General features: G+C 53.8%; 1 protein-coding gene across 1 annotated transcript; it reads left to right on the top strand.

Moving 5' to 3' along the window:
• Window positions 1–141: 141 nt before the first annotated feature.
• Window positions 142–25,351, top strand: BTBD2 (BTB domain containing 2). Its single transcript, XM_027717228.2, has 9 exons — window positions 142–754; window positions 7,280–7,399; window positions 10,837–10,993; window positions 14,573–14,678; window positions 15,414–15,611; window positions 19,153–19,345; window positions 20,859–20,946; window positions 22,043–22,189; window positions 22,635–25,351. The coding sequence occupies exons 1-9, from the start codon at window positions 150–152 to the stop codon at window positions 22,794–22,796; spliced, it is 1,776 nt and encodes a 591-aa protein (XP_027573029.1). The 5' UTR covers window positions 142–149; the 3' UTR covers window positions 22,797–25,351.
• Window positions 25,352–26,330: the final 979 nt, after the last annotated feature.

The following is a 26,330-nucleotide window of genomic DNA, read 5'->3' on the forward strand; positions in this document are numbered from 1 at the left end:
CCCCCTCGCACCTCCCTCCATCCTTCCCCCGCGCGCTCTCCCCGCTCCCCGCCCGCCCGGCCCCGCCCGCCGCCCCACGCCCTCTCCCCGCCCCGCCGCCGCCTCCGCCGCTCCCCCTTCCGTGCCCGGCCGGCGGCGGCGCCCGCCCCATGCGCCGCTGCTGCCCGGCGCTCTGCATCGCCGGCACCGCCATCGCCGGCACCGCCATCGGCACCACCGCCATCGGCGCCACCGCCACCATCGCCCCCGTCCCCGTCCCGCCCGCCGCCGTGTCCCGCCCGCCGCTGCTGGTGCTGGTGCTGCTGCAGCGCCGCCCCGCGCCGCCCGCCCCCGCGGCCCCGCCGCACAAGATGGCGGCCGGAGGGAGCGGCGGCGGCCCCGGCGGCCTCTCCTCCTCCTGCCCGCAGCCGCCACCGCCCCCGCCGGGCAACGGGGCCGCGGCCGCCGCCTGCACCAACGGCGCGCCCGCCTCGCCGCCCGGCCTCACCTACAACCAGAGCGGCGCCGCCGCCAACCCGCCGCCGGCCGGCGGAGGCGCGGGGGGCCCGGCAGCGGCGGCGGCGGGGGCGGCGGGGGCGGCCGGCGGGGCGGGCGGTGCCGGCGGGGCGCTGCAGCGGGAGCCGGTGTACAACTGGCAGGCGACGAAGCCGACGGTGCAGGAGCGGTTCGCGTTCCTCTTCAACAACGAGGTGCTCAGCGACGTGCACTTCCTGGTGGGGAAGGGCCGCGGCTCGCAGCGCATCCCGGCGCACAGGTGGGGCGGGGGGTCCCGTGCGCGGGGAGCGGGGAGCGCGGGGGCTGCGGGTCAGGGCGGGGGGTCCCGGTGGCCCTGGGCCTCGGGAGGGTCGCGGGGGGGCGGCCCGATGACCTTGCGGGATGGGGGGGTCCTCTCACCCCTCCCTCCCCCCCGTTGCTCCTCAGGGAATTGCCTCCTCTTATCTCCCAAAACTGCCCCTCAGGGATCGCCCCTCACCCTCCTCGGGGATCACCCGCTCATCCCCCCGACTGCCCCTCAGGGATTGCTCCCGTCGCCCCCCCACGTTGCTCCTCAGGAAAATGCCTTATCCTCAGAACTGCCCCCTAGGCACGGTCTCTCATCTTCTTCAGGGATCGTCCTTCATCCCCCAAACTGCCCCTCGGAGATGCCCCAGGAAGGCCACGGCTCGGGTGTGGGGGCTCCCCTGCACCCTCGGGGGGTGATGCCCCAGCAGGGAGGGGGGTACAGGGGTACAGGGTTTGGGTTTGGTGCAGGGTTTGGGCTGCTGTGCCTCCTTCGTGAGGGGAGAAAGTGGGATTGGAAAACTGCATCCCACATTTTATCCCCTTGCTTGGGGATACGCACCCGGGTCCGGAGTGTGGGACCCCCCAGTTTGCTCTCCAGCACCCTGAGAGGTGACTCTGGCCCTCGTCGTGGTTAGTCAGTGTCACCTCAAATCTGTCCTAGTGTCGAGTCTCTCCTGACGGTCCCAGCCCGAGGATGGGTCTGGTGTTTTGGGGTGAGAGTGTTTTCCCTGGAGGGATGGTGTGAGTGGGGCAGGCACAGTGCAGAAAAACCCAAATCCCTGGATCTCGCTTGGAAATAATCCTTGGTTTTGTGGGTGGTGGAGGTGAGGAGGAACAGTCTCCCAGACTGCCTGATCCCTGCTGACAGGGGGAGGGATCGGGGAGAGCATCGGGGGGGTGGAAAGGGCAATGATTTGAGAGCCCAAATTTCTGCCACAACATTTTGTTTTTAAAATAACCTTTATTGAATCTTTCCCGAAGCCTTGTATTTTGGGGGTTAATGCACTGCTATAAAGAGCCGTGTTGAGAATGACACCCGAGCCTGAGTAACCCCTCGAGTTTAACGCTTAAAGCCGAGCTGCCATTTAGGAGTTTGCAGCTCAGAGGAGCTGGGACTTGCCTCCACCTGGATGATGCAGAACTGATGTGGCTGATTGACACTGGGCTGGTTCCTTGAGGGAGGGAGCTCTGGAGGATCCATGTGTGCCACCCACTCCCCAGCACCCCGGGAAGGGCCTCCTGAGCAAGAGCTGTTCACTCAGAGACAGGACCTGCTTTAATTGGGGTGAGGGAGGGTCCTTGGTGTACCTGGAAGTGCTGTTTGGCAAAGTGAGCATTGCTCCAAACATCTTCGAACTATCACATTTCTCCTGAGCGCTCCCGTTCCTGGAAGTTCCCCCTTCAGATTTCCCCTTTTCTCTCGCTTTCAGAACAAACGACGCTTGTTCCAGGCTGGTTTGAGCGTTCAGGGTGTCAGCTCTGCTCTCTTATAATTTGAAGCTTAATTAGTATTTGAGTAAGCTTGCTCCTGTCCTGACAACTAGGCTTGCTGGGTGGAGAGGGGCAATGTTCAGCCCAGAGATAAATGGAAAATAAATGAAGCTTTAAAATAATAATAATAATAATAATAATAATAATAATAATAATAATAATAATAATAAAATTGGCCCCAAAGTGAGATGCTGCTTAATTGCTCTGGGTGGTAAGGGTAGAATGGAGTGTGTCATGCCGTGCCATCCCACCTAAGGATTCTATGGATCTGAGTAAAACTCACCTGTGTGATGTTACGGTTGGGATATCCTGGTGATTCGTGAAGTACCGTGGTTATTTCAGAAACAAGAGAGCTTAAAATAAAACCACCCAGACCCCTTCTGTGCTCAGAAGCCCAGAAGCAGCAGCCCCAGCAGCCCCACAGCAGAAGATGCTTTGTGCTGGAATTGAGTTGCTGGATTTGATTTGAGAGGCACCAGTGGTTTGGCTTCAGTGACCAGGGCTGGTGTTGAGTGTCTGAAATCACAAAATCATGGAATCACAGAGTTGTTAAGGTTGGAAAAGATGTTTAAGATCGTCCAGTCCAACTGTCAACCCAGCACCATGTTCACTAACCCACATCCCCACGGTTTTTTTGGACACTCCCAGGAGTGGTGACTCCACCACTTCCCTGGGCAGCCTGTGCCATTGCTTCACAACCCTTTCTCTGAAGAAATTTCCCCTAATATCTAATCTAAACCTCCCCTGGCACAATAGTACACAGCTCTCAGGGAAGTGTTTCTGCAGCCTGGTTTTCCTGTGCCAGTTTTCAGACCAGGCTGTGTCCCAGGTGTGGCTGCAGGAGGAACAGATCCTCAACAGGGTTCTTGGACAGCCCCTCATGGTGCCTTGAGGAGCGGGACTGCAACATCCTCCCTGTCATCTTCCATCCAGCTGCACGGGGTGTCAGGAGGGCTTTGGCAGCAGACTGGATAGCACGAGGAATCCGAGGGGCACAGTCCTGTGGGAGCTGGAGGTGGAGGTGCAGGGGATTGCTGGGGGTTGCTGGTGCAGGGGGTTGCTGGTGCAGGGGGTTGCTGGTGCAGGGGGTTGCTGGTGCAGGGGGTTGCTGGTGCAGGGGGTTGCTGGTGCAGGGGGTTGCTGGGGGTGGAGGTGCAGGGGGTTGCTGGTCAGGCTGCTCTGGGATGGAGCAGAGCAGGGGTGCAGTGTGTGCAGGTTGAGGTGTTTCTGTGCTGTGTGCTGAGCAGGCATGGGCAATGTTGTCCACACGTGGTGGTGCAGGGAGGAGGTTTCTGACACAGCTGGAGCTTCAGGTGTGTTTCTGAGTGAGCCTGGCACGTTCAGTTAATGGTTTTAATCTGAGGGGAGATTTAGATTAGAAATCAGGAAGGAATTTTTCTCTATGAGGATGGGAAGGCCCTGGCACAGGTTTCCCAGAGCAGCTGTGGCTGCCCCATCCCTGGAAGTGTCCAAGGGCAGGATGGATCAAAGGAGCAACCTGGGCTGGTGGAAGGTGTCCCTGCCCATGGCAGGAGAGGGGACTGGATGGACTTTAAAGTCCCTTCCAACCCAAACCAGTCTGGGATCCTGTGGCTCAGCAGTTCATATCAAGCTGCAGAGACAGACAGTAGAAACCTCGCAGAGCAACTATGAGCAAACCTTCATTTTGTGTGTGAAAGCTCAGTTTGTAGATAAATGGTGTAAGTGCCTCTGCTGGGTTGAACTGAATGTTCTCCTGTCCAAGCATCTGCAGCCCTGAGAAGATCAGATGTTGTCCATCTTCAGGAGGCTCCAGACCCTGTGGAAGTTCCTTGCCTGCCCTGGGACAGGCTCTATCTCTGAGCCTTGAGCTCGTTCCCTCTTGCTGCTGAATCAACCATGAAGAAGGTGGAATGACCTTAATTTTTTTCCATGTCAAGGCCAGGCCTGGAAGCCTCACAGTGCCGACGTGGCCAAGGTCAGCACACTGATTAGGCCCAGCAGGGAGGGGAGAAGGGGTTTTTTTTCTTCCAGATCTGCTTCATCAAGCACGACATCAATGAGATTAGAAATGTCTAAACCTCGTCACCCAGGAGCTGCATGGGTGTCATAATGAAGCTTGTTAATTGGCCAGAAAACAGGGCCTGAAAGGGAGCAGGGCAAGTGTGTGGTGATGCAGCCCTGTGTGTGCTCCAGCCTGGGAGCTCTACAGCTTGGGAACAGCCTGAGTAGGATTCTGGCTGCAGTTTCCAGGAGTCTCTTCTGAGCTCATCCTGTCTTTTCTTGGACCCTTATTAACTCTCAGTGCCTGCAGCATCGTGTGCTGAGGTGTCCCACAGCTCAGCTCCTGTGCAGGGCTGTTCCTGGGGGCTTCTGAACCTGCCTGCTGCTCTTTTCCCCAGGCTCTCCATCCTCTGCAGCCAGCAGATGATCATCATTCATTAACCTCTCCTCACCCATGGTCTCACTGAGCTCTGTTCTTGTGCCAGCTCCTCTGGAACAGATGTTTTAAGGTTTCTGCCCAGAGGAGCGGATGGAGGAGGGAGGTGGCACAGCAGTGGTGGGGTTGTTGTGGTTCCTGAGTGGTTTCTTGTATTGTTGGTGTTACCATAGTGCCTGGAGAGGGAGCAGGAGTGGGGGGTGTGCACATCAAACCAGGTGACAGGTGGAGGTGCCAAGGTGAACATGAAGCAGTGAAGATTTTGGGTAGGAACCATCCTTCTTTGGATCATCTTTGGATCCTTGTGGAGCCAACTCAAACTATTAACCTCATGGGAGTTCCTGTGACTTGCTGCTGAAAGTCAGTGTGCTTTGACTCTTCCACGTGCAGAGGGAATGACGAGAGATCAGGTGTTGCTTTCTTGCTTCTTTTGCTGTGTTCTGCTGATTTCTCTGCATCCTTTCAGGAGCCCACCTTGTTTTGGCCACCAGAATGTTTTAAAATAACCCTCTGTTGAATTCTCCCATCTGAAGCAAACCCCATCTCTTCCTCCTGCAGACCTGCATGGTTGGGGAAGGCTGTTGGATCGTGCATCCCTGCTTTTCCTGGAGTGTCTTTAGAGCAGCTCCAAATGTTCCTTTCAGGACAACTAAGAAAACACTCTGAAGACAGAGGGATTTTTTTTAATATTAGTTGTGCTCTCTTAATGTTTTAAGAGAACTTCAAATGTGGAGCCCTGTGTTTCTCTGGCCCCTCCTGGGATCCCGTTAGGGCTCGGCCGTTTACAAAATCTGACTGATTTGTCCCAGAGTGAAAGGAAAGCAAACATTTGAGAGGTTTTTTTAAATGAATGCCCTTTTCAAATAGCTTTGACAGCTCTTGCTCATTGAGGACCTGTCCTGTGCTGGCTGTGAAGATGAAAATTGGAGAGTTCCATTAATATGTGTTAATTTTGGGTAGCGAACAAAGCTCGTGATTGTCCCGCCACCATCACTGCTCTTGGAGGGACAAGGATTTTTGTTTCATCTGGAGGTTCTGGTATTGTGAGGAAGGTTTTTATTTGTTCTTGACGTTTTTCTTGAGGCTTGTTTGATGGAAATATGCGCGTGTGTACTTTTTTGTAACCGCTGTGGTTTGTGCCCAGCTCCCTGAGCCCGTCAGGAACAACACAACCAGCTCAGCAGCCAGACTCTGTCACAGCACACAAGCCTGGCACATCCATGGGGCTTCACTCCATTGTGTCCGTGGGAAGCCTCCTCTGGATGGCAGGGGAGTGAAAAGCGAGAAAATGAAAAATGTTGTTTAAATGGAAATTTCCTGCTTTTCGAAGGTCATTTCGTACTAAATCTGACTGGAATTCCCCTTTAGTGTTGGACTTTCCTTGGGCTACAGGTGCTGGAGGTTTTTGCCTTGTGCCTGCTGTCCTGTATGGATTTCTGCCCACAGTTCTTGATCCTTCTCTGTGGAAGTGGGCATCAAACTGCTGCAGCAAGAGCCTGGAATGTTCCAGCTCCTTCCTTTTCCTAGCTGGTGGAGAAGTTGTTGCAGTCACCTTCTGCTTCCCCACACCTTTGTAGCCAGGGCTGGGTTTGACTTCAGGGAGCTGTGGGATTGGAGACACCGGGAGTAAGATTAATTTTCTGGCAAAAACTCACCCCTGTATTTTCAAGCAGTGAAGGTTCTCAGAACGGCTTTTTTCAGTCCTAGAGCAGGAACAGCAGCTTAAACTTACACAGGCCCCCCAGAAGCCCAGGTCTGGGCTTCCTCCTAAAGCGGGAGCTGGTGTTTAACAGGGAGGGAATCATCTTGTTCTCATGGGAGTGCTGTATTACAGCTTTTGGTCTCAAACCTGGTTTGTGGAAATTCCTGCTTCCAGTTTCTTCAGGGCCAGTAACTTGTCTCTCCCCAGTAACTACCACATGAACTCCCAGCAGTGTGGGAGGGTCGGTGTGCACCCCAGGGTGGGGGTTTGCTCTGCCCTCTGGGCCAAGTCTGGAGCAGGTTTTGCAGGGCTGGAGGCAGCAACATGGCCAGGGAAGGCTCCTCTTGGGCCCACAGCTCCCAGTTCTGTTGCCAGGGCAATGTCATGTGTTGGGAGCTTGCCCTGCTGTCCCCAGGGCTGTGTCCCTGGGGAGGAGGAAGGAGGATGGAGGTTGTCTGGTGACAGGTTTCCAGTGGGTGACTGTGGGGAATTGCACCACGACTTGGGCTCTGGAGGAACTTGAATTTGTGAACTTTGCTCTTTTTTAGCTTCTCAGCCTCGGGGCAGTCTGTAGCCTGCTGCAAAGCAGCCATGTGTATTCTGTTCCATGATGCCCAAAATCTGGCCTTTGGGGACCTTTTGCTGTGCTGTGTCCCGGGACAGGGCTCAGAAGGGAGTTCCTTGCAGCTTTGGTGCTTTGCAGTGGAGGAACAGCCAGCCTGGCACTCCCTGCTCTTGCAAAACACTTTTGCTTCAGCTCTAGGAACGATTTGCTTTCCCTGAGGGTGGCTTTGGGCATTAGCAGCAAGCCTGGGATTTTTTTTTTGTTTTTAAATAACTCTGATTTAACATCAGGTTTTTGTTCCTTTGTCTTTCCTCTCCAGGTTTGTGCTGGCTGTGGGCAGTGCTGTCTTCGATGCCATGTTTAATGGTGGCATGGCCACAACCTCCACAGAGATCGAGCTGCCTGACGTGGAGCCTGCTGCCTTCCTAGCCCTGCTCAAGTAAGCTGCTCCTAAAGTACAGGAAAACTGGGAAAGCAGTGGACTTACTGTGGAAAAAACAATTTCTAGTGAAAGCAAGGAGCTATTTTGTAGAGTGGAGATGGTTGACTTTCTGAATAAAATGCCCCTTTGGTCTGTTCAAGGGTTGATGCTGGTGTTAAATCTCTCTTTTCTGGGTAAAAGTCACTAGACTTTTACTATTTTTGTGCTACTGCACAAATATATATATATATACATATAAAAATATCAGCCATTGTCTCATAAATTATTGTTCATTAATTGGTTTGATTTGATCCAAATCAAATTTGGATCAAATTCTTTGGGAGAAGAGGGGAAAAGGAAAAGTGATCCTCTGAAAGCTCTGTAAGTTACAAATACTTGGAGCCTGTTTAGGTTATGAGCAAGTTCTAACAGGTAAGCAGGAGTATAAAATTCATGTCAGCCATTCCATGTGGTTTCACCCTTTGTGTGGGATTTATTCCTCTTTTGGAGAGCTGGATTGGAATTTACATTTCCAGTGTGTGTTTCTGGGGAAGGAGGAGGAGGAAGGGGCTGGAACATCCTATTCACCAATTCCTTTAAGCTTGGCTGGTGCTGTACAACATCCACCAGCAATCCTGAATGGATGCTGGAAAGGCATTATCCTGGTTCTATAGGATTTCTGTAACCTACTTCCAGGGGTTTCCAGTCCTGTGCTCTTGACACGTTCCCTGCTTGCTTCCCATTGGGAACAGTGACTATATATAGCTCTGGCACACTTTTTGCTTTACCTTCAGACAGTGCTTTGGTTGTGCCTGTGCTATCTGAGAATATTTTAAAATTGATCTTGGCTGGAATGAAAGGCCAGAAATAATTGGGAGCCCTGAGCCCCCTCCCCTCTGGCTCCCTTGGAATCAGGCAGCAGCACGTGGGGAATCCCTCTAATTGGTGTGTGACTGTCAGGCAGGTGGATCTCTCTGGAGGGCAGGGTTAGTAACTATCTTTAAATCTTAGGGAGGCTCAAATAGCAAGTGAATTAGAGGCAAAAGGCACATTGTTTCCCTGAGATTTCAGCACTTGGTTAAACTGATTTCAGAAGAGCCCCCAAGTGATGAGTTTAGGTGGGTTTCAGCAGAAGTGGTGTGTGGGTCACCTCTGAGCCTGCAGTCCTGCAGTGCAGGAGCAGTGCCCATGGTCCAGTGACACTTGGATTGCTTAAATCTGGAATTGGAAGTGTCAGTTTTAAAGTGCTTGGAGCTGAAAGTGCCAGGGGAGGTTTGGGTGCTGCACTCCAGGAGGAGGGTGACTGAGTATTGGTGTGAACCTTCCCAGAGTGAAACCAGCCCCTCCAGACACTGATATGGAGTGGCAGCTGATCCTTACACGTGTCTCTGGACTTGGTCCAAGCCATGATCTAATGCTGTAGGATCAGGAGCTTATCCAGGGACACAGTGCCCATCCTGGGTGTTCTGCAGAAGGTCCCGTCTGGGGGCTAGATCCTGATGGTGTCTGTGGGTTAGTGGCCTTAACAGGTCTGCAGTAACTGTGTAAGAGATCCCTTTTTATTATTATTGTTTTCAAGGTAACCCAAAGATAAGAACACTTTTGGTTGTCTGGAATTATAATCTAAATGTTCTTTTAAATTGATAGTACACTTTCTCACAGTTTAGGCCTGTCTTGTCCCTCTTAGCACACACTGTTTGGACTATTGTAAGCAGAAATACTAACATGATGCAAAAAGAAACACACAGTCGTTGCAGTAAATAAATAGTTGGGTTTAGGTCCACTGTGTTCCTTTAATCCTGGAATAAAAAGGATTGCTCAGTGCAAATGGGGTTGGGAGGGGATGTGTGCAAAATACATTGATGAACCTGATGCTGCTATTGACAGATGCTCTGGAGCAGCACAAAAGCTGCTTTCAGCAGAGAGAGTGCTTCCCTTCCTGTGAATCCCTCTGTTTATGCTTCCCTGAATGGCATCCTGGCCCTCTGTGGCTGGAGGAGCAGGAGTTCCACTGCTGCAGATGGGAATCCTGCCTGGCATCCCGCTGGAAAAGCCCTCCAGGAGCAGCGGCCACACAATGTGCTGCTGTGTCCCCTTCAGAGAAATGCAGGAGGAGAACTGGCTGGAGTTTCCCAAATATCCCAGGAATGCCAAGCACAGTGAACACACTTAATGTTACATCTCTGCTTTGTGCCTTTGAGATCCTGACTGGCAAATGCTCCGCTGGTTAAAGGGGAAACAGTGAACAAAAACCGTCCATGGGCTGCTCAGTCTGGAGAAGGGAAGGTTTTGGGGAGACCTTTGAGGCCCTTCCAGTGCCTAAAGGGGCTCCAGGAGAGCTGGAGAGGGACTTTGGACAAGAGTCTGGAGGGACAGGACAAGGGGGACTGGCTTGACACTGACACAGGGTAGGGTGAGATGGGATATTGGGAAGGAATTGTTGGCTGTGAGGGTGAGGAGGCCCTGGCACAGGTTGCCCAGAGAAGCTGTGGCTGCCCCAGCCCTGGGAGTGTCCAAGGTCAGGTTGGAGGGGGCTTGGAGCCACCTGGGCTAGTGGAAGGTGTCCCTGCCCATGGCAGGGGGTGGCACTGGATGGGCTTTAAGGTCCCTTCCAACCCAAACCAGTCTGGGATTCTCTGATTAGGACTAACACCAGTGTGTCACTGGTTTCACTGAGCTCAGCCTGTTGGTTCCTGCTCTCTCTGGTCAGTGTGCTCAGGTGTGAGGGAGCACAGTCAGGTTGCCTTTGTTTTTCCATGGAGTATGAATGTACTTCCTTGTTTTGGCCTGGCAGGGAAGGCTGTGCTTTGCTTCAGCGTGGCAGCCTTTGTTTCTCATTGCAATTAACTCTTGTTTTTCATTGCAATTAACTCTTGTTTTTCTTGCAGTTGACTCTTGTTTTTCATTGTAGTTAACTCTTGCTTTATGCTGAGGTCACACTGTGAGCTGTACTTAACACCTCTGCAATGAAATGGAATGTTTGATCCATAAAGTGATGAGGAGAAAGTGAGGTGCAGTGGGTGGATATGTTTGAGTGCTTCTGAATTAGTACTGTAAAATGGAGCTCCTCTTCTGAAGGGAGGGTTGGATTTTTGTCCTAATTGAACAGCCAAAATTGTGAATTTTAAGGGGTGCACTTGGCCAGAGACTGTTCTAGCCTGGTGTAAGTGGAGGGTCAGAGCTCACTGGATGGAAGGCAGTTCAAGGTGCTCCAGTGGGTGTCCCAGCTATTGAAAGTTATACTGTAAAGTGTCTGTTACAAAAAAAAAAAAGGTGAAGAAGCTTCTCCTTGGTAAACCAGAGTCAGCAGAAAGGATGTGAAACCCTTTCCTCTCCCTGGTGTAGGGAATGGGGCCAGGATGACAGGCAGAGGCACAAACATGTTTTTTGTGAGTTGCAGGGGTTTTACTCTGTTACCTCAGTCCACCACAGTGATGTTTGTTTGCCTGTTTCAGATTTCTTTACTCAGACGAAGTTCAGATTGGACCAGAGACTGTTATGACAACACTTTACACAGCTAAAAAATACGCAGTTCCAGCCCTGGAAGCTCATTGTGTGGAGTTCCTGAAAAAAAACCTCCGAGCAGACAACGCCTTCATGCTGTTAACACAGGTGAGTCTGGGGTCGTTTGCCTGGAGGGAGGTCCAGCACAGCAGGAAAACGGGAATTTTCCGAGTGTTACGAAGTTGGTCATCCCAAATGGAGCAGTTCTGGGTCAGTTGGAATTCTTCCTCACAGGAGTCCAGAGCTGATGAGGAGGTTCTTGCAAGGAGCAATAAAATACAGCAAATCTTGCTGCTCTTTCAGACCTTTGTTTTGCTGTGGCAGGTGATTCTTTCCAGAGTGGGAACTGGGCATGGAGTTAACAAGGTGGAGAGAGTTCATCTGCCAGGAAGAAAAGTGGGATGAGAGGATTTCCCTGTGTTACAGGTTCAGGACTGGTGTGCTCTCAGTGCTGTGTGTGGCTGCTCAGCCATTCCTTGGAGAGGACTTCTGTGCAGCACTTCCCCTGAAGTGGAAAAAAGCGCAACTTTTTCATGAGTGCTTTGGTTGATTTTCCTCAGAGAGGAGTGAGGTGCTCTCTTCCTCAGCCTGTCCCTGCTCACCCTCCTGCACTGCAGGCACAGACCTGCAGTGTCCTTGGCTCTCTGTGGGACCAGCTGCACATCCTCTTGCCCCTGTGTCTGATCTGTTCTGTGAGGGTTGGGCTCCTCCATCCTCCATTGGACTCTTGAAGCAGCAAACTAGAAGCCAGTGTTTGCAACTTTGCTCCTTTTGGAGAAGATCAGGCTTTGCGTGCAGGTTGATTAAATGAGAATCCTTCCCGTTTCCCAGCCCCACTTTTCCCTCTGTGCTGACAGCTGGTGGCATACTGGTGGCACCCACAGTGCTGTCCCCTGTGTGGCAGTGTCTGTGGCACTGCACCCTGCCCTGGGTGCTGTAGGAACAGGGAACACAGGCATTATGTGTGGGTTTCTTTCCTTTCTGGAATGGGCTGACTGGACTCGCCCTGGAGGGATATTCCTGATCAGCCAGCTCAGGAAAGCTGCCACGGAGTCTGATGTGAAACCAACCTCGCAGAGTTGTTTTCCCAGCTGCCCTGAGTTGGGAACCAGCACACTGAGGTGGTCTGGCTCTGAGGGGTTGCCCTGACTTGCCCAGCATTCCTGTCTGCTGGATTCCCCCCGTGTCAGGAGTCCCAGTGTCTCTCTGGCTGTAGGCACCGTGTTGGTGGCAGTGCTACACCAGCAGTTTTGCAGATATTGAGGCAGTGTCAGCCCAAAGCAATCATGGCTGAGCTCTTTGCTGGGGATTAGGCTGGGATTTTATTTTGAGTTTAAATATTTGGATCAAGTTCTTAAAGTAGTTCCACGTCACGTTGCTGTTGTAGACACTCGTCACTGCTTGGATTCAGCTCCTGCTGCAACACACCACGTCCCTCCTCACACATCCTCTTTAACTTGGCCCTTTTCCACCTGCCATAAACAGGTGAGGCAGCTCCAGGACGTGGGGGAAATCCACACTGCACTTCCCAGAGGAACATTCAGGACTTAAAGGCTCTTGTGTGGGCAGTGGCAGCCAGGTCTGCCCTCCCATCTGATGTGTGGTAGGACAATCGTAACTCCTTGGCTGCAGCTCTCCCGTTCTTTGGGTTCAGCAGCTGCAGTCTCAAAGATCAGGAGCTGTTGGCCAAGAGCTGGGAGGAGATCTTCCCTGGGGGCTGCAGTTTTGGGGAGATCCCTCACACTAGCCTTTGCCTCGTGAGGGTTGGAGGTGTCAGCTTTTGGGGCTGTTCTTTCTGCAGGGATTTTTTTTGTGGCTTGCTCAGTCTCTGCACCCAAGTTTGCAGCTTTGGGAAGGTAATATTTAGGTTTATGGGGACTTCCTTACAGGTCACAAAGGTCCTTCTTTGGTGAAAGAGGAAGGTGCCCTTGTTTTTCAGGTGCCAAAACCAAGATACTACCTGGCACCGAGGCAGCTGAGATGCCAGATGGGGAAAGGTTTTCCTTTTGTTTGTGACTCATCCATTGTGATTGATGATCAGTGGTGACTCTCATCTAGTTTATGTTCAGTGTTGCTCTGTGTCAAGTCTCTAAGCGGTTTGAGGCTTTGGGAAATGTGTTGGTGTCTCCATGACTGGCTGTAGGAGGCACCTCACTGAAGGGATCTGTTCTCGCAGTGCTCTTGGGTCTGGACCTTCAGTGTGACAATCTGCCTGTTTTCTGCTCTTACTGCATCAAATCAACAGCTTGCACAGTAAATTACAGACCTGAGATAGATCTTGTACAAGGCATTGCCCAACAGCCTTAAGGTCATGGACCTGAGATCAGAGAGCCCCAATCCCCCTCTGGTGTCACTGCCCCGTGTGCTGGTCCAGCAGCTGTGTCACCAACAGCATCTCCAGCAACTGCTGATCTCTGGCAGAAATATCAGTGGCAAACAGCCTTTCTAATTGATTGTGCCCCGTGGGGGACCATGACCCTCTTCCATGCCAGCCCCCCATCCCAGTGTCACTTTGATCAGCAAGGAAATAACAGCTTGCCTGGAGCTGCTGTGGGGGAGAGCTCTGTGGGCGTAGTGGGAGTGCTCACGTGTCAGAAGAGCCACTACAGTAGTAAAGTCTGAGTCAGTCACAGCTCTTGGTGCCAGGAGTGGAAGGCACTGGCAGAGCTCCAGCCCCAGGAGCAGGTGATGACTGCTGAACCCTCCCTGGGCCCTGAGAAAATACAGTTTTTTCAGCTCTCTGCACTTGAGGTCTTGGCATCAGAGCTTGGCCTTGCTGAGCTCTGCAGCCCACGAGCAAGGGTCCAGCAGAAGCTGCTCAAAGGTGCCTTCTGAGTGGTGGAATTCCCAGCCCAAAACACGAGTTTTAACCCTTGTCTGTGGCAGTGAGTTCAAGTCCCAGTGTATTCTTGTTAGGTGTGATGTCAGGGCAGTTCCTTCCTGAATAGTAAAACCAAAGCACTGGAAGTAAGAGGTCAGTCAGTGATTTTTGGGTGTTCCAGCTCATCTGCTGCTTATGCTGGGCGTGGGGTCGGTAACACATGGCAGTGCAGGGTGATCTGGAGTGGCAGCACTGAAGCTGGGCAGAGAAATTCTGAGCAACTCTCCGAGCTGTGTGCAGGCTTTGCTTGGAATAGTAGCCTATTTTGGGGAGAATCCTTTAAGGTAACTGGATTAGAGTGGCTGTTTCTGTGCAAAACATGGAAATGCAGTAAGCAGACTGTGTCCCCCCCGGGGCTGCAGGTCTCTCTGGGACCCAGACACTGTGTTTTTGCTAACACAGGAGATCAGTGTGGCAGTTCTTACAGAATAAGCTGTCTCTCCATATTCCTAGAGTGAGCAGGCCTGGAGTCACCGGGCAGAGCTTTCTTCTAACTATAAAAATGATGTAAAAGTTGCCCCTGCTCAGCTGACATGGTCGGTATGGTGCTGGAAAGTACAGTTGGTGCCTGCACCGATGCAGCGCTGGAACAAAGACGTGCCTGAAGACATGCACAGCTGAGCCAGAGCTGCTGCCAAACAGCAGAATTTTCTAGGGTTTGCCTTGTCATGCTTAACTGCTTGTGAAAGGCCCAGTGGATTCCTGGTGCAGTCAGGCATGGGATTGCTGATGGAGATGGGCTCTGGCAGGGGAGGGGGGTGCTGATGCAAACTTTGAAATGCTGTTTGTGTTGGTCCCCTGAGCAGGCCCGGCTGTTTGATGAGCCCCAGCTGGCCAGCCTGTGCCTGGAGAACATTGACAAGAACACCTCAGACGCCATCAATGCAGAGGGGTTCACAGACATCGACCTGGGTAAGCTCTGCTCCCCCGTCCCCGCCCTGCCTTCATAACCGCCTTGTCTCCAGAGCTGTCACAGGTTGGTTCTTGGCGCTCTGGGGCTCTGCTGTTCTGGAGCAATCTGTTGAACAGTCGCTGGCATGAAGTGGCTGGAGACAGGGCATGTGCCAAAGAGCTTGCTGGCTTGCCTGCAGAAATACCCTGGAATCTGCTTACTTTGGTGCAACTCGAGTTTTCTGGGCATGACACAAAGCCCATTTCCTGTGTTGATGTTGGCAGGTTTTGGGTGGGCGTAACTTGCCTTTTTTTGTGCAGTTGGCTTCGTTCCCCAAGTCTTTGTCAGGTTTTGGAGTTAAAAAGGTGTTGTGTTTTTGGAACTGAGAACTGGCTGTTTTAATTATCCTCTGCAGTTTCCAAACTTGCTGGGCACAGTTAATGAACATTAAAATTCAGACTTTAACCTTGCTCTAATGAGACGGGCTGTGGAGGTAAGGCACGGGTCACCTTCTGGCTCTCAGGCTGCTCGTTTCATCCAAGTAAGTTGCAATTCATCCTCCTGCACTTGAATTAACGTGCCAATTAAATGGGCTCTGTTTGCTGCTCCAGCGAGTTCCCTGCTGATGGAATACGCAGATGAATCCCCCTGGGAGGCTGCAGGCAGCACTTTGGGAGGGGCTGTTTGCTCGGTGGCTCCTGCGTTCCCTCGGCTGCTCCCGGGGTGACCGGGGTCCCTGTGTGTGTGCCTTGCAGACACCCTGGTGGCAGTGCTGGAGAGGGACACGCTGGGGATCCGGGAGGTGCGGCTCTTCAACGCCGTGGTTCGCTGGTCCGAGGCCGAGTGTCAGCGGCAGCAGCTCCAGGTGATTCCAGAGAACAAGCGGAAGGTTCTGGGCAAAGCTCTCTCCCTTATCCGCTTCCCACTGATGACTATTGAGGAGTTTGCAGCAGGTAACTGAACAGAGGCGTGTTTGGCAACCCTGGGCTTTGCTTTCTCTCGGCTGCAGAGAGTCAAGTGACGTGAAAGGGGCTTTTTCTCTGGGTATCCTGTAGGAAATCAAATAGGAAATTATCCCCCATTCCACCACAATCTCCCCCATCACACTCTCTACAGGGGCCTTCCAAGAAGGCTGGAGAGGGACTTTGGGCAAGGGCCTTAAGTGACAGAACGAGGGGGAATGGCCTTAAGCTGTAGGAGAGCAGGGTTAGATGGGATTTTGGGAAGGAATTGTTCCCTGTGAGGGTGGGGGGGCCCTGGCACAGGTTGCCCAGGAAAGCTGTGGCTGCCCCATCCCTGGGAGTGTCCAAGGCCAGGCTGGACAGGAGCAACTTGGGATAGTGGAAGGTGTCCCTGGGGTTGGATGAGATGGACTTTAAGGTCCCTTCCTGCCCAGTCCATTCTGGGATTCCATGATTCATTCCTACTGATTTACAAGATTTTCTGCGTAAATGCTGTTTTCATCCATGACCATTCCCTTGTTTTAGAGCCTGTGGTGCTCCCTTGGGAGGAGCAGAGGGATCCCAGCTGGTTGTTTGTCCTCATGGCATGGTTGGATGGTCACTGCCCCACTCACCTGACAGCAAAATGGGGTTCACCTGCTTCCCTTTCCAAGCACTGCCAGCATTTCAGCTACACAAAGCTCATGGAGTTGCAGACAGTTGGTGTTGACTGTAGCCTGCCCCCAAAGAGGAATGGGGATGTTTCTCCCCATCCTCTGCCTGTAATACAGTGGTGAAGGCCTTGCCATTCAGAGCAGAGCTCCCCATCAGAAAAACTTGCCAAATGTCCTGTGAGCTGAAGGCTTGGTGTTGTTTAGTCTGTGTCCCAAAGCATTTTTCAAGTTTACATTCAGATCCTGCTCCACAAAGACATCTAAATCATTTAACAGTTTTCACTAAAGACTGCTTTGTTTTGTTTTCATTGCCTGCTGTCTTTGACTTCATCCTCTGGTGATTCCCCAGGGATTGGAAGCTGGCAATCAGCTGGAATAGTTTTCATGCTGAAAGACACAGTGGAGCCATTTCCAAAACTGCAGCTTGTTTTAGGCTGCAGTGCTGTGAAGGAAGGAGCAGACAGGGTCCCTGAGCAGGGCACTGCTCAGGGCTGATGGCAGCAGCTGCTCAGTCCTTCATGTCCCTGTTCCCACCTGAGGAGGGATGGTAGTAAGAAGTAACTGTGTTAAAGCTTGGTCCCCACAGCTGTGATGGGGCCTTAGGGATGTAGATCTCTTCAGAAACAGCCTGGTCAGGGAGGCAGATCTTTGCATTTTTCTGCAGACCTCATTTCTTGCAACCCTTCTGATTTTGTACCATTCTCTCTCTGGGAGGATGTGTTAATTTTGGCACTTTGGGGTTGCAGCCTTTGAGCTGGGGATGCCAATGCCCTTCCCCGTGCTGTCTGTCCCAAACTGCCTCTGCCACATCTCTGGGCTTTGAGAGAAACTCTTTCAGTTTTCTTCATCCACTTTAACCTCAAAGATGAACAAAACCCCCAAACCTGAGAGGCTGCACTGATCAGCTGTTCCTTAAACAAGGGACTCCCTTGGAATTCTTTCAGCTTCGTCCTTTTTCTGAGTTTGAGTGACTCTGATTTCTGTGGTGATCACAGCACTGACAGGAGGGGGAAACCTCTCCCCTCCCCCCCTCAAAAGCCAAAAAAAAAAAGAGGAATTTTACAGCACTGGTTTCACCAGTTTATTTTATAATCTGGTATCCAACATGGGGTTTTGCATGAAGATGTTTTAACTGGCAAATGTGTCCCTCCCTTCCCCCAGAGCAGGGAATTTGGAACGTTGAAGAAGTGAGTTGCAGCAACCTGGGATAAGTTCAGACACGATCAATGAGGCTCATTTTTGCTGAGCAAAGTATCCAAAAGCTCATTTACCTGTGAACAGTTGACTTCCTTAAATTCTTCCTTCTCTGCCCATTGCAGCCTTGGACCATGTTTTGTCTGGGTAACATCAAGCTGGATTTAACCCACTGCAAGTAGTTTTGGACAAACAAGTAGCTGGGAATTTACTCCCCACCTTGAATGCTGTTTTTGCTTCAGTACACAGTGGTCTTGTTTCTGTTCAAATAGAGGTGCAGAGAGGCTTTTAAACCTTAGGCAAAAATACTCATTTTTAGCTGGTTTTACTTTTGAAGCTGTTTGAAGTAGTTTGCAAAGCTTGAGTTTAGAGTCACTGAGTTGGTTGCCCAGAGCAGCTGTGGCTGCCCTGGAAGTGTCCAAGGCCAGGTTGGACAGGGTTGGAGCAACCTGGGCTAGTGGGAGGTGTCCCTGCCCATGGCAGGGGGTGGCACTGGATGGGCTTTAAGGTCCCTTCCAACCCAAACCATTCTGTGATTCCGTGATGACTTTGGAAAAACATCTTGTTACTGGAGAAAAGTTGAGAATGTGTTTCAAGTCCTGCTAAAACCCACCAGCCCTTTTCCCTGAGTCCTGCAACAAACATGCAAGATGTGGATTAAATGCCTGAGGGAAGGGGGGACTCAAAGCAGGGCATGAGCTGAATATTTGTCTTGAGTAAAAGCACTCCTAAACCTTTTGAGTTGATGGTGAGTGGGTGACATTCCCTCTCACTGCCCCTCGTGGGCTTCCATCGTCTCAGCCATCGGAGTGGATGTTGGAAATTCCTGTCTCTTGCCAGTGTTATCATCTCCAGAGAGAGTGGAGCAAGGATTAGCTGCGTGCTTTAGGTTCTTAATCCAGTCCTAGCAGCCCGATGCAGTTGGGCTCCCCAGAGCTGGGTGCTCAGTTGCTGTTCCATGTCCGTGCTCCACGCGGAGGCTCCGTGATCCGTGACTGCTGGGTGGATAAAGGGCAGGCAGCACGTTTGTCTGGGGTTTAATGTCCTGATGCACCGGTGGAATTCCGTCTGTGATGGGGCTTTGGCTCGCTCCCAGCTGCAAGTCAGGCTTGTAAATCCCATGTAAATCCCAAGGGGATCCCTTCTGGTTGTGCAGATTTGGGCACCACAGTATAAGAAGGATGTAAAGCTGTTGGAGAATGTCCAAAAGAGGGACACGGAGTTGGGGAAGGGTCTGGAGGGGAAGGGTCTGAGGAGCAGCTGAGGGCACTCGGCTGGTTCAGCTGGAGCAGAGGAGACTGAGGGGAGACTCCTCGGGGGCTGCAGCTCCTGCCGAGGGGAGGCGGAGGGGCAGGGACTGAGCTCTGCTCTGGGACCAGGGACAGGACCCAGGGAAGGGCTGGAGCTGTGCCAGGGGGGTTGGGATGGATCTCAGGGAAAGGTTCTTCCCCCACAGGGTGCTGGGGCACTGCCCAGGCTCCCCAGGGCAGTGGGCACGGCCCCAAGGCTGCCAGAGCTCCAGGAGCATTTGGACAACGCTCTGAGGGACAGGGTGGGATTGTTGGGGTGTCTGGGCAGGGCAGGGGTTGGACTGGATGGTCCTTGTGGGTCCCTCCCACTCAGGATATCCCAGGATTCTGTGGTTCCACAGGGCTGACGGCATCTCCGCTCCCTCCCCTGTGCAGGGCCTGCCCAGTCGGGGATCCTGACGGACCGGGAGGTCGTGAGCCTGTTCCTGCACTTCACCGTGAACCCGAAGCCGCGGGTGGAGTTCATCGACCGGCCGCGGTGCTGCCTGCGGGGCAAGGAGTGCAGCATCAGCCGCTTCCAGCAGGTCGAGAGCCGCTGGGGGTACAGTGGGACTAGTGACAGGATCAGGTCAGCACCCTCAGAGTCGTGTTCCTGAGCCCTCACCCTGCTCCAGCCCCAACCCCCGGTCTGTGCTAGGCCCGACTGCCACCGTGTAAAGTGTTTTGCTGGGTAGAAGCATCCCCTGCCTGTTGGTGCCACTTTGTATCTCTGTTGGCAAAGGTTTCCCACAAACAGGGCCCTGCAGGCTCTGGAAAAGGACAGAAATAAGGCCTCAGTGGCTTCCTGTAGCTGTAGGGGCATGTATGGGGTCACCAGGCTTCCCCCTGTGCCTGGGGGGGACGGGGAGCCAGTGCTCCATCCCTGCTCTGTCAGAAGTGTCAGGGTGGCTTCTTGAAGCCCCGTAACCTCCCCTGTTTGAGGGAGGGGTTGGGATAAAACACTGCTGTGCTTTCTGCTGATGCCTAGTTTGTTCAGACCTGAGCTTGTGGGGAACCAGCAGAGCCCAGTCCTGGGAACAGGAATGGCAGCTGTGGCTGGCACAGGGTGCTTTTTGTGTGGCCAAGGAACGAGAGCAAGACAGGAGGGGATCAGAAAGCCTTGGTTCTTTCCTGATCCATCTTTGTCTTGGGTGGAAGGGGCCTCTCAGCAATGTTATTCTTTACAATTTTTAAGCCTTTTCATCGGTGGTTCTGTTGCCCATCACTGGAGCTGTTGGTTGGATCCTCTGATCCGATCACCCTGACAGGAGATGGGATTGGGAACTGCTGCCAGCTCCCAACGCTTCCTGCTCTCAGATCTAACGCTCAGAGACCTTTTGGAGCTTGTGTTTGACTTTGAGTTCAGCCTCTGCAGCATGAGGGTCAGCTCCAGTACAATATTCCATGCTGGCTGCACAGCAGGGGCTCCAGCCTGCCCCAGGTGTTTGTTCTGGAAACACTCAGGGCTGAAGGAGTTGGTGGATGGGTGCAGAAATGCTGTTGGCAGCTTGGCAGGTACTGGGACTTGTAGTGCTTGAGAAGGTGGAGCTGTAGTGGGTGAATATCCTTGTCTGTGCTGCCTTGGGCAGCAGGAATTCCTGTGCTCTGGAGTGATTGAATCCTAATCTCTGCTCTGGTAACTCTGGAATGCAGCAAACACTCAGCAGCATGTGAACAATTGTCCAGTGCTCAGCAGTGACATCCCCAGTGGCACTTCAGTGGTGCTGGCTGGACAGACCACCGTGGGGGTGGGCACCACTCCACACTCCCAGGCTGCCCTGCCCGTGCCCTGCTGGCATTTTGGGGTGCTGATGTTTCACCACAGTCTGGAAGCACTTTCTGAGCCTGGACCCTGGAGTTTGGTGATGGGATTGTGGAGGTCTGTGTTTCACATGAGCCAGCAAAATGAGGTGTGAGCTGACAGCTGGTGGTTTCTGTGGAGGGTTTCAGCCCTCAGGAAGAGTTGCACTTAAATCTGGGGTGGGTTTGATTAAATCAGAGGTGTAAAATCAACACAAGTGAAGGTATTTGTGTATCAGCCTTGCACTGAAGCAATACAGGGGTGGCAAGTTTGGGCTGACTTCCCTGCTCTGTTCCTGCAGGTTCTCAGTAAACAAAAGGATATTTGTAGTTGGGTTTGGATTATACGGATCCATACACGGGCCAACGGATTACCAAGTGAACATACAGGTAATTCTCTTTACTGCCTTAAATATCCCAGCTGCTGTAGGGACTGGCAAATGCATTTTGGTGAATATGCAACAACATCCCAAGTTCAGAGGGGACTGTGTGTGTTCCTGGGCAGGGGGACTGGCAGATGCAGCGAGGGCCAGATGGGGCACTGGGATCAGAGGGATTATTGTGCTCGATTTTACGCAGCTCCCGTTTCACATGTCACTGCAGCATCTCCCCAGGTCTGCTCCCAGCTTTGGGAATACATCTCAGGGAGTTGGGGGGCACTTTGGGAAGGGGCTGTGCATGTTCTCCCACCCAGAGCAGGCCAGGCTGATCCTGCTGTAGGTGGCTGCTGCAGGAATACTTGGTTCCAGGCTGCACAAATGCAGTGGAGCAGCCACGATTCCACAAGGGAGGAGCACAAAGGAATTGCTGTGCTGGACCTGTGCAGTGCCCCTGTGCAGCCTCACGTCACCAGGGCCCTGTTTGGGATGATGAGCAGGGCTGAGGGACACTCAGTTGTCTGAAGTCCATCGTGATCCTGTGCAGAGACTGGGGTGGCTCAGGGGGGTCTCTGGGTTCATGTGTCACCCCTGCCTGGGTCCCTGGAGAGGGACTGTCCCCAGGAGAGTCACCCCAGCACAACACAGTCTGTCAGCATTTCTTCCTGCATTGCTAGGGGCTCAGCTTGGTGGCCTGAGCTCCTGGGAGAGGAGGATCCAAGCACAGTGAGCTGCCCTGCAGTGCTGGGCCAGGCAGGGGAGGAGGGGGTGTCTGGGACCCGAGTCCAGTGAGATCAGAGGTGTCAGAGCAGCTGTGGCTGCCCCAGCCCTGCAAGTGTCCAAGGCCAGGTTGGTCAGGGTTGGAGCAACCTGGGCTAGTGGAAGGTGTCCCTGCCCATGGCAGGGGGTGGAGTGAGATGAGCTTTAAGGTCCCTCCCAACCCAAACCATTCCATGTCACAGCACTGATGGGGGATGTAAGAGATGGATGCAGTCGGATGGGGCTGGTCCAGGGGGGAGTCCCTGGGGCTCAGCCAGCACAGGGACACCCCTGTGCAGGAGCAGGGCAGGCTCTGGCCATGTGCTGAGGGGCTGCCCCGTGTGTTGCAGATCATCCACACGGACAGTAACACGGTCCTGGGGCAGAACGACACCGGCTTCAGCTGCGACGGATCCTCCAACACCTTCCGTGTCATGTTCAAGGAGCCCGTGGAGATCCTGCCCAACGTCAACTACACGGCCTGTGCTACCCTAAAGGTACCCTGTGGGCTGGGGGGTGGGGGGGCAGCTGCTCAGGGCCTTCAGTGCAGCACAGACCTTGCTCTGCCTTCTTTAGAGCCTGTGGTCCAGCCTTGGGGGTCGGTGTGATCCCTCACCTGGTGCTGCTTCCCCACCAGCATTCAGAGCCGGTGTGTGACTGGTCTCACAGCACTGAGGAGGGGATGGAAGTGTTTTATGGTGTCAGTTCTGGGGGTGTGTAATCCAGAGCCTGCTGCAGTGGCCTCAAAAGGTTCCTGTTTAGCTGTTGAGATCTGGTTAAATTAGTGATAAGTTCTGACAGAGAGGAGAACTGAGCTCAGAGCACCTGAGGTGCAAATCCAGGAGCAAGAGGGAGGAACTGAGGTCTCCAAAGCCAAACCCCCCAGAGAGCCTGGGCAGCAGCAGGGCCCTGACCTGTTCTTGTCTCCCGTGACCCCCACAGGGTCCAGATTCCCACTATGGAACCAAAGGACTGCGCAAAGTGATCCACGAATCCCCAACAACGGGAGCCAAAACCTGCTTCACGTTCTGTTACGCGGCTGGGAACAACAACGGCACCTCTGTGGAGGATGGACAAATCCCAGAGATCATCTTCTACACATAGTGCTGCTCCCAGCCCGCCCTGGACTCGACTGTCCCCCGGCACCTCCCGAACTAAATCTCTGGCTGAGTTTGACCACACCAACTGGAGCCACACTAGCCAAAGGTCTCGGTGAAATCATTTCAAAGCTCATGTTCTGCCTTGTGCTAGTGCTGCTGCTGCTCTCAGGTGCCAGTTGAGCTGGTGTCCCGGTGCCAGCCAGGCTGGTGTCCCAGTGCCAGGCGAGCTGGTGTCCCAGTCCCATTCGTAGGTTGTCTGTGGCTTGTTGTTTCTCACCTCCTGATTAACCCTTATCTAACAACGTGCGTTTTTTTTGGACTGTAATGAATGTAGATGCTTTTCCACCAGTCAGAAGCAAGGAAATGAGTGGCTCTGGTTGTGGTTTCACTTGGCAGGAGGTCACCCTGCAGACAGGCACGGGCAGGGCTGGGGGCCCGTCCTCTGCTCCAGCTCAGCAGGCGAGGCCAGACCGTGGGGCTTGGCCAGCCCGTGCCCAGCACCTCCCTCCCTCCCTCCCTGCAGCCTCAGCACACACAGCCACCTTCAAAACTGGAGGAGAGTGGCCTCTTCCCTGAGGCTTTGCTGTTCCAGCACTACATAGTCCTGAGGGAGACCCCAAACCCGACCACAGCCGGAGGGACCGCGGCGTTTTCCTGCTCTTCTCCCTGATCCGTGACAATCAGTTGGTGACAGCAAGGTGACCTCCCTGTGGAGTGGGAAGGGACAGGCCCTCCTGCATCCTGAGTCCCTGTGGTGCTGCTTCCAAACTCCTGCTTCAGGCACTGGGGGATGCTCAGCTCACCCCCGAGCAGCCCCAGCACACGGCACCTGTACTGGTCATTACTGGTCATTACTGGTCATTACTGGTCATTACTGGTCATTACTGGTCGTTGCTGTGCTGGTCCTTTTCAGAGCCACCAGGGTTTGTCAGTGGAAGCAGAAGGGCACCTGCCTCACCTGTCCCCTGTTCCTGGGCACTCCTGCTGGTTCCATGCCTTTTCTCTGTTCTGTGCATTGCTGCCCTGCCCTGGTGGGAGCAGGAGGAGAGGCTGGATGTGCCCCTGCCTGGTACCTGGTAACGCAGCAGATGGACAAGGACGGACCAAACGGTTCAGGAAAACCTGGAATGTTCTCCGTGCCAGTGTGTGTTTGCCCAGTGCCTGTGGGGCAGGCCCAGGAGGGAGATGCAGCGCTCACAACATCCCCTGTTGAGCTCAGTGACCTCGAAGATGCCCCTCTGTACCCGTTCAGGGCTGGCTGCTCCCCAGAGTGGGGAAGGGGGGTGCTGCTCCTGGGGCTGCCTGAGCAGCCCCACAGTCACTGCCTGCTGGGGAAGACCACAGGACTCTTCCTGCCCTGCTCTGCAAAGGAAGCTGGAATTGAGCTCAGCTTGGCTGCAGGACTGGAACCAGCAGAGTCTGCGTGGGACTGGCCAGGGTGGTGCTGCCTCAGAGCTGAGGTTCCCCTCATGGCCCCCCTGCTCTGCTCCATCACATGAGCCCTGTCACCCTCCTGCCACAGGATTTCACTGCTGGAACTTGAAACCTGGTTGTCCTTGGCTGGTGCTCGTTTGCTGGGGAAGGGGATCCCCTCCTCTGGCTCAGTCCTGGGGCTGTGCTGGGTGCTGGGAACACCCTGCACCTCCTCCCCTGCAGCTGCCAGAGATGCCCAGAGCGTGTCCCGATCTCCAGGAACACAGTGTAAGCTGTGTCTTGTCAGCCTGACTCCAGTGGGATGGTTCTGATATGGCCAGTACTGAAAAATAATAGAAAAAAATTTAAAAAAAGGAAAAAAAAAAAGAAGAAAACCCAAGTGGGTCCATGACTTGGTGACTGAACCTGACTGTGCAATGCAAACAGTGTTGTGAGGTGGATTCACAGCCCGGGCACCCTCGGGATGTACATAAGCTGCTCCTGCTCCTGCTGCTGCCCCTCTCCCAGAGGTGGTGGGAACATCACTGCTGGCACCCAGGGCCCCTGTTGGTGGCACCCAAGCCTCCCCTTCCCCGGGGGGGCTGATCTGGGTTCTGCACCTCGAGGCATCTGGTGCAGGTGGAAATAGTGGAATGATGGAATTGGAGAGAAGCAAAGCTGCGCACTCGGCTCTGGGAAGAGCAGGGTGGGGCTGGCCCTGCCCGGCCGTGGTGGTGCCCTCCCTGCTGCTCTTCCCTGGAAGCATCTGTTCTCTTATTTTGTTACGGGAGTTCTCATCCCAAATCCCACCTTCCTGCCCTCCCCCCACGGGGCAGGTCTGGCAGTGGAAGGAGAGGAGTCAAACTCTGAACTACACCCGAGCGATTTCTGTTCTTAACGGCTTTTCCCGCAGTTTGATGCAATTCTGGCTTTTGTAGATAGATGAATGTAATTCCTTGTTGGACATGCCTGTTCCCAAAGTATGAGCCATCCTGTTGTACCACGTCACCTTCCGAGCGGAGCGGGGCCTCCCCTCCGTGCTATTGATGAATGTATCCGATGCTCTCGTTCCGTGTTCACACTCTGCTTCTGGCCAGCTTTGTGATTTGTAAATAGGAAACAATAAAGACACCCAGGTTGTCTTTATGAGGTTTCTGTGTGATCTGAGGATCTGCTGGAATATCAGAGGGAAGGAAGGTGGAGGGGGGAGTCTGTGCTGAGCTGGCTCCCCTGGCCCTTCTCCCCCAGCCCAGGGTGGGGGTCCTCAGCTTCCCCCTCCATGGGGTGTGGGATGAGCCAGATCCTTGGGCATCCCAAAGATGGGGGAGCCCAGACCTTCCGAGGATGAGGCTCTGGTGGATCCTGTGTTTGTCTGGGGGAGGGAGCAGGATGGTGCCGGGTGGGCACTCTCTGGTCTCTTTTATGACTGAATTTCTTTAACCTTAATTGAAGGGTCTTGACAATTAAATGCACTAAAAGCTGCCTCAGCCTTTGTAGGGGCAGGCCCAGGTCTGTAGGTGAAGGGCTGTTCCCTGCCATGGGATTCCCAGCAGGGAATCCTGCTGGAGCAGGGATGAGGGCTGGGATCGGCACAGCCCCTTCCTGTGTCTCCGGGGCTCTGCCCTTCGCCCGAGGGAGCAGCGGGGCCGTGTTGAACGTGACCCCCCGGGCTGGGAGCAGCTTCCCACCCTTTCCTGGCTGTGCTGGAGCTCCTCGCCCGGGCACGGGAGTGCGGGAGCGGGGACAGCCCGGCCCGGCCGCTCTGCCCGAGGGCAGTCGGTGCTGTCGCACGGTGCTGTGGCCGTGGCTGGGTCGTGCCTGGCTCAGCACAACGCCCTGTCCCTCCTCCTCCTCAGCCGCGAGGCCGAGGGCTCCCCACAGCCCAGCCCCGGGTGTGGTCTCAGCCTGGACCCCCGGTTCTGAACCCTGTCCAGCTGGGAACTGCCCTCCCACACCATCACCTTCCTCACTCGCGGGCGTTACAGGAGCGTCCACCGGGAGCCTGGGCAGGGCCAGGCCGGATTTGCTCCCCTGATCCCACCTCTCAGCCTTTCCTCCTGCTGCCTCACAGGAAAGAAGAGATGGGGGGATGGATCTTTAGCTCCACAGGGTTCAGCAGCAGGAA

The sequence above is a fragment of the Pipra filicauda genome, unplaced genomic scaffold (assembly GCF_003945595.2).
Source record: "Pipra filicauda isolate LSUMZ 115617 unplaced genomic scaffold, ASM394559v2 scaffold423_size595307_pilon, whole genome shotgun sequence".
In the NCBI taxonomy this organism is placed as follows: Eukaryota; Metazoa; Chordata; class Aves; order Passeriformes; family Pipridae; genus Pipra; species Pipra filicauda.